We start from the raw sequence: 12,776 nt of genomic DNA on the forward strand, positions 1-12,776 counted from the left end.
AATGGAGGAAAAAAGGATGTACAGTTGAACTTCCCATAAGTGGACACTGGATTTTCTCAGCTCATTAAGTCATTACAGGTACATTAAGTGAAAGTAAAACATGAAATCTAACTAATTTATGTACATGGGCACTAATTTTCTCTTTCTCAAGGATTTGCACGACTCTGACCAAAACAATATTTTTTGTTTTTGTTTTTTTCTCGTTTTTTTTTTATATCTTCAAATTGGTTTGTCACATCTGAGAACTGACTAACTGAACTGAGAACTTAACCGAGAAGCCCCAAAGGCTTATGACTTTGTACTAGGCCATAGAACATTTGGAAGAGATTTACCGCAGTGATAAACTGCCTTAATTAATTAAAAAGGAGAGGTTGTGAGAATTCTCGAAACATTACTGTTGCAAGTAACAACATATAAGAGTCACGTGTCATTTGTGGAATCCTGAGTTATTTTTTTATCAGCTGTCTAAGAGACATTTTTGTTGAAAAATCTATAAACCTATTGTCTGTGTCTGTTTACTAAAATGTCTGGTTATTAAAAGTGCTTGGAAATAAACGGAATAATGCACAGAAAAAGGAAAATGCCCAGTTACTAGAAACTGGGAATGTTCAGCTCTATTTTGTACTAATAAGGCCTGAATGAAAATAGGTAAAATATAGGCTATCAGTTGTCAGGACTTGACATATTTACATGTAAAAAATAAATACACTTTTAACTTTTTTTAAATCAAAAGCTCACCTTTGTCTTCATTATAAAAAAATGGCCTTCCTAAACGATCCGTTGAATTTTTATTAAACTTTTTGGTGTAAGGGGTCTCGTCTGACTTTGTTCCCTTGTAGTTGGCCCAATTTCCTGATGTTTGTGAATGTATAGCATTTGAAGGGATGCTATTTTCTTGATCTCCTCTTCGCGATATTATGGGTGGAGGCGGTGTCGGCGGTTGAAGTGGGAAGGTTCTCAAATCAACATCTTGCGGGCCAAACAATCTAAATAAAAATACGTTAAAAAAATTAAAATTAATAAATTAAGTTGTTGAATCAATGATTACAACCACAAAGGTAATCTTTTATTACATAATTGTGGAATTGAGGCTGGCCTGGGTGCTGTGAAAGCTTAATATTACAATTGTATACTGTGAACATTTGGACTGACTAAGAATGACAAAATTAGCAAGTCAATTTTTTTCTGCCACTAAAAACTTACGCTGACACAGTTGCAAGAGACCATTCACATTCCCAATTTTACAAATTGTTTGAAAATATTATTTAAAAAATTACAGTAAACTCTCATTATCCACGCTTTCACTCATCCTCAGATGAAAAATCACTAACGAAGAATTGGAAGAAAGCATCAAATCAAAAGGAACAGTAGAAGAAAAATTTGGAGAAATCTTTCGATTAGCTCAAAAGTTAAAAGACAAAATCATAGAATATGAACGAATAGTGGGGGGGGGGCTGCAATGGTTAAGGTGTGGACACGGCACTCATCACTGTAAGGTCCCAGATTTAAATCAAGCAGCCTTGCATTCGAACCCAACATACAAATGGGCTTTTTTCCAAAAACTCCAACACATTGAGGGCTCATATAAATTCATAGTTGAAATACCCTCGTAAAAAAAAAAGAAAAAAGTAGCGGAACAAAACATCAACGTACCAAAATTGCTAACTCGAGCAATAGGCCCTCCCCAACAAAATTTCCAGCCGTTGAAACACCAGACAAAGCAACCTTCTATAACAATGTTCCTTGAGAAAGCTGAAAGAGCAAACTTCATTGACTCATCACCATCTACTTTTAACTGTGTAATTTAATTGATCTTTTTTATAAGTTTTATTTCTTTTAGGCCCTAATAATTTTTTCAAGTTTGTTTCAATGTCGTGCATAGGTATATCTATTGATGTATGTATGTACAACTGTTTCCCTGCATGGAATAAACTTCATGTATATCAATGTACATTGTATTTTTCTTAATGAACACAAAAAACCCTAAAATATATGCATGTAAGTTCATACATAACATTGACAATAGGCAAAGTTTTTGATTAGTATGCAGATAGAAGAAAATGCTTTGGAGCATGAAATTCAAGTTGTTTCCTATTATCTATTGTTTTCGTTATTTGTGGTGATGCTTGGTATGTATACCCTATGGATAATGAGAGTGTACGGAATTATTTTTTTTTACAGGCATAGTTGAGCATTATCTATATAAAAATGAAATAAATTGTTTGTATACATTGACTATACAATTTTAATACGTTCGGCCTGGTGATTGCCAACCTGCCCGATCGGTGCACTCACTTCCTTACTTTTCTTTGCACTAGCTTGATTTCCAACTGAATCGCAAGAGAGTAATTTTTGTTTCTGTATTTTAGACTGAAGAATCTTCTTTGCTCGATACACAAAAATCAAAACACCACGATACAAAGTTCTATACAGACCAAGAAATAGATCAATATTAGAGTCAATGGTTTCTCAAAATGAATACAAATATATCTCAGATGAAGAAGAAGAAAATTCGGGAACATCACAACATAACTAGTCATGTTTCCAAAAGAAATGCATTATGTATATAGTGAATTGTTATGATTTTTACAATAAGTTAGTTATTTGTGTATGCATATTAACTGTATTTAGTTTTAGTATTTAGAATAATATGAAAATTTGTATTTTCACATAATTATCGTTTTATTTGTATCAATGTTTGTTTTGTTAATATATAATATTAGTTTATTAGTCAGATTTACAAAGATTTGGGTTAAACTTTAGAATTATAGGGTTTATTTGTATTTTTTAAACAATATAAAACATTATGTGTGTGTATAATGTTATTTGTTTTCATTACTATATGCTTTATATAAAACTGCAAATTTTTTTGGCAATTTTAATGTTTGTGTAAGTATAAAAATTTGTTACAGTACCTAACAGGTGTATTTGTAAAATACTTAAATATCCTTTCACTTCAGTAACATCTATCTGTTCCTCACAATAATTCCTACAAAGAAAATAATTTTTTGAGAAAAGTTATAAAAACTGCAAATATATATATCAAACGAAGTCAGTAGAGACAGCAATATGGCCATTTGGCAAAAGGGTCATAAAGAGGGCATAAGAAGATTGACTCCATGCTGAACGAGTCGCCTCTATACTGAACATGTTAAGGGGTGAGTTTTTATAATTCCTAAATACGAGAAATAGTAACAGTAACAATATGTATACATATAAAAAAAATATAATAATAAGCCAAATGTTAACTACATTTGCCATTTAACTTGTACTTGACCAGATATATTTTTGGGTTACATTCAAATGAAATATTAATTTCATGAAGACCTACACATGCACACTAGAAAATTTGAAACTACTTACGTGTCCATCATTTTATTTTTAGATTCTAAATCGTCTATTTCAGCCGTATTAGCCATGGTTTTGTTGTGTGAAGGCAACAGCCTCAGGTCAATATCCTTGCTGTTATTAACCAATGGTAATGCACCAGTGTTTGCTGAAATTAGTTAACAGGTTATTAGCAACATGTAATTTTAAATAACTTTACATTTATGTTACTTTTATCATTAGCTGAAGTTTCTTCCATCTGCATTGAAGTATTTTCAACATGTGTGTGTTTTCTCTTTTCAGATTTAGTTTTGGCTGTCTTCTTTTCTAATTTTTTCTTATGTGAATGCATATTTGAACCTTTGAATTTGATAGGACTGATTATAGGTGGAGTGTTACTGCTATCAGAAGTTATATCGATTTCAATAAGGTCGGACTTGTTTGGAGGGGTTGTTTTCTCTTTAGTAATTTTATCGACTGATTGTGGCTTTTGGCTTTCAGAAACAGATTCGGCCACAGTCATTTCAGAACTCTGGGCTTTCGGGGAAGTGGATCGTGCATCTGGAGTCCAAGTGTTACTTCTGTAGTTATGAGATGCACCGGATGCATCGGTAGTTTTAACTTGTTTCTCTTCGTTTAGCTTATTCCTTTCGGAAACTTTCATACTTTTACTCTCTTTTCTCAAAACATCTTCAGGTTGAGCTTGTTGAGAAGAAGCCTCTTTGGACACCTCATTATTTACCGATACCTCATATTTACTTGTATGATGCGATTTCGTTTTCTTTGATTTTTTGTTCTTTTTGTTTTTAGCACTGGAGGGAGAAACTTTACTCGAAGATGAGGAAGAAGAAACACTTTGATCAAACGATTTTGGTATCTTAATTTTCGGAGGTGCAGTACTGCTTTTAACTACAGTCGATGACAATGTGGCTTTTTCATTGGATTCTTTCACCCTTATTCTTGGGTCTCTGGTCCTAAATGTTGTATTCTCAGAATTCAAAGACTTCTCTTTTTCAGATGTCTTAGGTTCATCTTTAGAAAATTTTAATCTTGGCTGTTTTCCAGAACTGCTGCTTCCAGCCTAAAACATAAATGAAAATGAAATGATTTATTGATTAATTTCCAAAATTATCCCAATACCAGGCATTTTTTTAGGGCCGGGAGGTTTGTGTACCTTAGCCTACATATAAATCAAAAGGTATACATTCATTATATAAAAGAAAAGTTGCACCAGGAAGCAAATAAATAAACAGTGTCAGCCTCTGTTCGTATAATTTGAACATAACATGTCCTAAATTTCATATAACTATACAGCACATCACCACTATTAATTTGTCAATTTTTATGGGTACTAAAAAAGCATATTATTTTCAAGATTCTTATCCAATATTCAGGGGGAAATTTCATTTTAGGAACTACATTTATTATTTAGTTGCTGATTAGTTGTAATGCTATCACTTTGTCTTCATGAGTATAGTTAAATATTGTAGCCAGTTATTAACAGTTTATTAACAAATGTACAGTGCGAACAAGGTTAAAATTAAGTGTGTAATATTTCGTGACCGTTAGGTAATGATTATTTAGAGATCGTGGAATGCAGTTTGATGTGATGTAGGTTTAGAAAAACGTTTTATCGTCCCAACGTTTTGATCTTTATTGAGATCATCGTCATGGCTCAAAGTGCGTTTTCTGTGTAGATGTGTCGTGTTGAGAGTGTATGAAAACAATGTTTTTCTAAACCTACATCACACTAGACCGCATTTCATGATCTCTAAATAATATTTCAAATGAAGAAAGTCTTGACATCTTGCCTTTTTAATACCAATAAAAATTGACAAATTAATAATGGCAATCTGCCATATTATTCTTAATAAGAAAATTTATTAATATGTTAATTACCATAGAAATGACAAAAATAATGTTATTGAACTTTCAAATTGACGTTCACCAACAATTGTTAAAACTGTAACTTGTAAAATAGAAAAATCCTTACAGTATCAAGTCTGTGACATTTCTGTATCCAGAATCATCAAATAAATATTGTATATTACAAGTAATAACAAATTAATGCACATTTCACGAAACAATTACAATCAAAATTGATGTTTTCAATCTTATTGGCTTGTTTACAACAAGAAGATACCAGGGGATTAATTCTGTATTGTTATCAACATATTTATCCACTCCCACTTCATCAGACATTCAACTGTTAATAATCCTTATAGAATATAGTTTGAAATATTAAAATTAGATAGAAGGATAAAAATGTGTACAACACCTTATATTTACACTTATTATAGCGTAGACAGGGAATGTGAGTAATTCTTAACAGATTAAAAACAACATTTTATTGTTATTTTATCAGCCTTCTGATGTCACATATTTTGTAAGAGTATCCAAGTATTGTAAGAAAACTCAAAAATTGTAAACAAGCGTTTGGCTTTTAATGCCTTCATCAGGACTACAGTCTATAACTTGAATTACAACAAATAGCATCAAAATTTTTTTTTTTAGTGTTTTATGTATACCTCAGAATATTATTAATAAATAATTTCAATAAATAAAAATAATTCTATAAAATTAAAATAAAATAATAAATAAATAGTTGTATTAATAATTTTTTTTATTTTTTCTTCGTTGTCTTCCTCGCCGATACTCATACAATATACAGATTAAAACAATCGGATGAATGTTATTTACAAAGCAAATCTTGAAAAAAAAATGTATACATACCAATAAAGCAGGCAGGCATGCAGACTGTATAAAAGCCCAAAAATACAAAAGCCGGGTCAAAATTGCAAGCGTATAAAGAGCTTCAGACATGCTGGATTCGTTGAACGCCGAATATTTGCCAAGTGGCGAGATGCTCGTTTTGACATTTGCCAAATAGTGTGCCTATGTGTATAATTTGTACAACTACCCAGTTTGTGTGAGAACAGCGAATATTTGTGCACTTTGAAGCGGACATGAAAATTAGCCGAGCACCCATCCCCAATAGGCGGTAATCAGTGAACGTTTGCTTGGCATTCGGTGAATCAAGCATGTCTGGAGCCACCTTTAAGATTACACAAGAGACACAAGATACATTAACCAAAGATCGTACAAGCATTTTATCACCGAAAGAAGAAACAAACAAAAATTCGAAATGATTGAAAGCTGATTGAATGTAAAATTTGGAAAAAAAAACTGATGTTTAGCAGCGACCGGTGAAATAGTGAAGAGCGGTCAGGGTAGATGTGTGTTAGAAAAACACCTTTTTCATTTAATTGCTGATGTTTAAACTTTTATTCGAGTCATATTCAAGGTATATGTTGATTGAGAATTTGTGTAAAAATTATACAAGAAAAATGTAGATTGTTATTATGATGTAATTCCAATATAGGTGGCAGGACAATTTATGCAATTAATTTTGTAAATTACATCTGTTTTGTTGGTTAGTGGTATTGGGTCTTTAACTTTGGAAAAGGGTGTACATTTTCACAACTTCACCCTACACTTAACAAACACGACACTACAAGAATAACACTACACTTTAACCTAATAAAGGTTGAAACATCAGCGATTAAGTGAAAAAAGTGTTTATCTGACCGCTCCTTACTAGTTCAACTACATAAAAAAAAATGATAATAATAACAAAATATTTTCCCTACCACAAACTAATAAAACACCAAACAATTAATCAATTTGACGCATTAGTTTTTCTTCTTTTTATGATTTAATGGATTTTAAGATTTGAATCACATTGTATACAATTACAATTAATTAAGGATTTTAGTTGAGATAAAAAAGTCAATGGCACGAGCGGGATTCGAACCACGATCTTCGGCTAGATACGCCGCTACTCTACCACTTGAGCTATCATGACCTCGATCCACTTGGACACTAACTTCCCATCTCAACCCCACTTTTTGAATTTTGCCATCGAATCCCGCTCGTGCCATTGACTTTTTTCTCTCAACTAAAAACCTTAATTAATTGTAATATAATAATTGGTCAAGCGGACCACGAAATTAGTGAATTTAATGAATTGTATACAATTGTTGATTCAATATTGAAAATTACTTAATAAATTTTTTTTGGCTAGTACTTCGCCTATTCCTTTTAGATGTACACACTATATAAAAAAACTAACTTCTATAAACCATGAAAACACTTTTATTTATTACTTTTTGACCTGATGTGATTGTCGTAGCAAAATATTCAAACCAATAAAGCTGTTCTAAAATTGTAGTTTTGGGTGATATCTTGTTTTTTAATCTGTCTGGTACTTGTACTTCGACAAATATGAATTAATTATATGGAAAATATTTCAAAGATTATAAGATAACATACAACTTAGTAGATTTAAGGCTATATTCTTACTCCCTCCGGTGGTACATATAATCCCAATAATCTTAGGGAGTCAGGAGCGTTAAATGGCAATCAAACAAACCAAACAAAAGCCTATCCTGAAAAGAATCAGGAAAGGGAAACAAAACCCTAATGTTCACTTCTGGGCACTGGCACTAAGGCCGACCACTTGAAGCCTTAACCCCAAAAAACCAGAGCCACTTTGGTTGCAAAAGTGGTATAGGGGAAAGGTCACTGGGTAGCACCCCATCATCAAATGAAGTGTTCCTAGGACATGTCTTAAAAAAAGTATAATTGAGGGAAGCAATGTGGAACAAACCATCCCCAACGTAAATGGTTGGGAGAGCAATGGGACATATCAGCAAGCCCTCAAAGCACTAAAAATGGCTCTGGTGTTGGAGAAATACCCGGACAAAGAGGTAACAGCAGATCAGGGCCATCCTAGCTGAGGTTTGGAGCTACAAAAACTCCAAATGACCTCAGTTCAGGAATGGGTACATTGGAAAAGGGGCTGTTCTGATAAACTGCGAGAACCAAAGTGCCAAGGAACGACTTAGGGAAATAGTACCTACTATCCACCTGTGAGAAGGGGAAAACCTCAGGGTAGGCAGGAGAAATTATACAAACTACAAGAGTAACCATGTGAGTGCCGGACCTTCGGACACTGCCACTATTCTTGGGCTGATGAAATTCCAAAACCCAGGTATTAATGGACGGTCGTCAGCCTTAAAACTATCTTGACTTTGCAATGATAATGCTAAGGGTCATCAAAAAAAGCAGTAAAGACTGATGCTGAGGGTGCTTCAAGCAAACCTCCAGCACAGAAAAGCTGCAACACTTATGCTTTATTGTGTGGCAAAGGAGAACAACATCAATGTAGCCCTTATCAAGGAACCCTGGCTAGTAAAAGGTAGAGTAGCTGGGCTAGGAGGTAAGGGAAGAAAAATCATATATGAACCATGCAACAAAACGTAAGAACATGCATTTCAATTAAAAACGAACTACAATGTCTAATCACTTAGTAGCTTTGTTTCAGGGACCAAACAGTAATTAGACTAAGCTATATGAAAGAAGGAGTCATGACAGATATGACGACAGCCTCAATCTACACCAGCCTTACGACTCATTTTGGCCTCAACCACCACAGATTTCTTATTCAATAGAGATAACAAACTGAGACCATTGACACATAAACATGGAAATAACACGACTGGATAAAAAACATCTAATGTGAACCGAAACCCCTGAAACACAAACTGGGAGAAATACGACGAGTTACTAGGGAAAAATACACTAACTACAATGGCTAACATTAAAAGAACCCACAATACTGAGCTATCTTCTACACAAATATTAGAAGCAATAATAAACTAACGAATTATATAACTCATATCATAAAGCCTACCCACAAACCACCTATAGAAAAAAAAGAGAGAGAGTGAGGGAGGGAGAGGGAATCTGCTAGTGGAACGACAAACTGGTGGCACTAAAAAAGAAATCGCAAACTTTGGAATAGAGTGAGAAAAATGGGGAATACTGAAAAACGAGTAACACTAACAGAATACAATAGGGAGATCAAAATAAGAATTGTGGAGAAAACGTTTCAAACAAGTGGAAAACATCACTGAAGCAAGTAGACTCCATAAAATTCTTGCCAAAGACCCTATAAACACCATCAGAAATTTAAAATAAAAAAATAAATAATAAAAAATAAATTTAAAAAATGGAAAACACAAACTGGAAAGGAAACGATAGAAAGTACACACTTTCCAGAATCAAAAAATATTACCAACCTGGATATAATGAACAACAGCCCATCAAAGGCTTGGATGGGCACAACCATAATTAATAAAATCAAACACCCATTCTTAGAAATGGGGACTGACTAAATGAACCTGAAAACATTCTTTACAACATCCAATGAAGTCTCAACAGACTATAAAGAAGAACTCGAGCATCAGATACAATGATATGGTGTACAGATGGCTCTAAAACAAACAACAATCAGCTGTTTTTTGTACAAGCCCAAAATATGAGCAATCAAACTCATTAGGGAAGTACATATATGCCCTGAACCTATACTTGGGATAACAAAAGCAAATACAGAATCCTCCATCACAGAATGGATCCAAATGAAACAAAAAGAAAAATGGATAAAACTCTAGGGGCGCTGGACCACAATAAACTTATGTTAAAACAACCCTCACCAAGACTGGCAAACTCACTGCTGCAATTGGAGGGAGAAGACTCAGAGGAGTGATAAGACTATTAACCGGTCACTGGTATCTGAGAAAACATCCACATAACATGAGCATAAAAACGATGTTCCCATTTGCAGATTATGTAATGTGGAGGAAGAAACAGCCACCCATATCATCTTCGAATGCAAATCAATGGCTCAATGGAGACATAACCAGCGACAGTCATTAACCTAATACTTATGGTAAGAAAGATTGATTCAATTGCACTGAGCTAGGGAACTAGGAAGGTACAATAAGCCCGAAGGCTGCAATGCCTGGGGAGTACAAACCCAGCTTCCTATCCATCATCTATTTATAAAACAATTCTCGATAAATGAAATAAGCACTTTTAATTGTGATTTTTGTAAATTTCTACTATTGTCTTTAAAAGTAAAAAAAAAAGTTCTTCACAATACACGACTAAAATAATGAAAACAATATGTCATAAATAACCAAGAATTTATTTTTAACTACAACAATCAATTGAACCTTGTTGAACCAATAAACTTTTAACATGTTTGTTATGAGCATGATTCTGGAACAACACAACACTACCACAAAGTACAATGCACCTCTTCTAGAAAATTCTTGCTTTTGAAGCTTGTAGATTGTTGGGTGTTTCCCCCCCAACTGAATCCATTTCACAGGCCTTTAGTATCACTTTGCCACCGTTACTGTCAAAGATCACTTTTCAATTTGACATTTCGGTAATTTTGCACCGTTTTTTTCCCTTCTTTTTTTTAAGAAAAAAAATCAAAATTTTTCCCCATACTAGATAATTTTTTATATCTCGTGAAATAATTTATCCTGATGGTGAATCTTTTTGTTTCTCAAAAATACTTTCTTTTGAAGGTATAATCGAGGTCAGCACGTCAAATGAATTTCTTTGTGCATCTTTTTGGCCTTTTGTTCCCTCACAGTTTTTTTTACCACAAAATTTTATTTATTTTAATAATACGCTTTAAAAACATATTCTATAGCGTATGTAAATAATAATAATAATAATAGCATAAATATAAATGAAATAATAATTTTACAATAGTGTTTAATTATTTGTAATTATTACAAATAAATTTGATATGTAAGCAATAAATTTCAAGTAATTAAAAAGTAAATTTCACTTTTTATTCATTACATTCTACCTCCCTATATATATTTTTTCATAATATACAGGCGAGCATACGTGAACATTGAATAGGTAAACAAGAATGAATAATCTGTCTTAATCCATATATGGACGTCGTTCCAGAATGGCCCGGCAAAAATCTAAGAAAAGTAAATTTTTTCTAATCAAAATTTTAATTAAGGGTAATTTATGAACCTAAATATATTTCAAAAATGTATTTTTTCCCCTTGTTTCGGGAGTGTCTATACAAATCAGTGTCGTAACGAATGTGCTAGTTTTATTGAATTCTGTTCTGACCACAAGTTTTGTCTTACAACTAGAAAAAAATCAATTAAGAGTTAAAGCAGCTCAATATTATGAACCTTCTAAGACTATTAAAACAAAAAGACATTAACCAGAGTTAATTTTTATTTTAAATTAAATTACAATTTGGGAAATATAACACTTTCATTTCCAACAGGTTAACTGTTTACTTGAATTAATCAGGTTTTCAGCTTGAGTATTTTGTTATCCTTGGCTCCAAGTAAAAGTTCGAGAGTAAACTATAAGTATTTTAGCTTCAAAGGAATTTAAAATTTTGACACATGCAACAAACAAACAAAAAATAAGATTAATTATCATCAAATTGATAATGCTGTCTTAAATAATGAGATAGAGAACACACATTTGATTTGGACAGTTGATTAAAGGTTAAAAGAATGATCCAGTCCAAGTACAATTAATCTTTACTACCGGACTTATTCAAAGTTTGCAAATTACTAAATCTACATTTAAAAAATATGGTTAGTAGCATACATGCAAATGCAATTTGAATTGTTCTCATGTTATATGAAATCTTAAATGTAGAAATTGTAATCAAGTGAAAAATAAACTTCTTTTGGAAAGATAATAAAACGTAAACTGTAATAACGAACATAAATTTAATATAAATGTAAACATTACCAGGATGGTATCATTTCGCATTATCATGGCATTCGTTTGATTTTCTATCTTTTTTTGTCTTTCTTCAAGTATAGCTTTGGTTTGAATTAATTCCAACTCGACTTTCTTCTTTTGCAGTTCTAACAGTTCTTTCCGGTGTTTTAAAATTTCTTCTTGTATAGCGCTTTCACTGGAGATTGATGTAACATCAGTCGGAACCGGGGTTGTTGACTGAGGCTAAAACAATAGTATGAATTATTGATATTCAAAACTAAAGTATTTAATCAATCAAGTGATAACAATCACATGAACAATTTTCCTATATGCCGATTCTGACTGACTCTACATAAAAAATGTTTTCTTTAAAAATTTATTATTTTTGGAATTTTTGTTTGTTAAAACTTAATTGTATTTAGTCATTTTATAAATGTCGATGTGGAACTATATTTAATTACAGTCAACATTTAATAGCCCTATAAATGAACATCAATCAGCAATACAAAAAGTTATCCTTGTTTTTATTAGGGTTGTAAAACGAAATTGAACGCTTAAAATTTTTGATTATAAAATTCATGCTATTTTTATTTATTTATTTTTTTTATTGAAATTTGTCAATAATGACATAAAATATGATGGGAATAAGATACAAAAATAGCAAATGACTAATGCACTGTTACTGCTGAACTCATGATCTTATCTTTTAAATCACTACTAGATAAACAACTAGGTTAGATACCTATTTGTGGACGATATTTAATATTTATTAGTCCCAACTAAGTCTCATCAATTTCTACATTATTTAAAATTTTTAA

General features: G+C 32.3%; 1 protein-coding gene across 3 annotated transcripts in view; it reads right to left on the bottom strand.

Annotated features, from left to right (window-relative positions):
- Positions 1-12,776, bottom strand: part of LOC106663303 — a 35,653-nt gene that overhangs the window by 16,598 nt on the left and 6,279 nt on the right. For 2 of the 3 annotated variants that reach the window (XM_014388020.2, XM_014388021.2), the window contains exons 5-8: positions 11,986-12,201; positions 3,559-4,408; positions 3,364-3,496; positions 739-986 (exon numbers count right to left, since the gene is read on the bottom strand). In XM_014388020.2, coding sequence (XP_014243506.1) covers positions 739-986; positions 3,364-3,496; positions 3,559-4,408; positions 11,986-12,201 — 1,447 coding nt within the window. The remainder of the gene's footprint in view (positions 1-738; positions 987-3,363; positions 3,497-3,558; positions 4,409-11,985; positions 12,202-12,776) is intronic. The other variant, XM_014388022.2, reaches the window with a different exon arrangement.

Source organism: Cimex lectularius, unplaced genomic scaffold (assembly GCF_000648675.2).
Source record: "Cimex lectularius strain Harlan isolate CLEC.00 unplaced genomic scaffold, Clec_2.1 scaffold78, whole genome shotgun sequence".
Lineage (NCBI taxonomy): Eukaryota > Metazoa > Arthropoda > Insecta > Hemiptera > Cimicidae > Cimex > Cimex lectularius.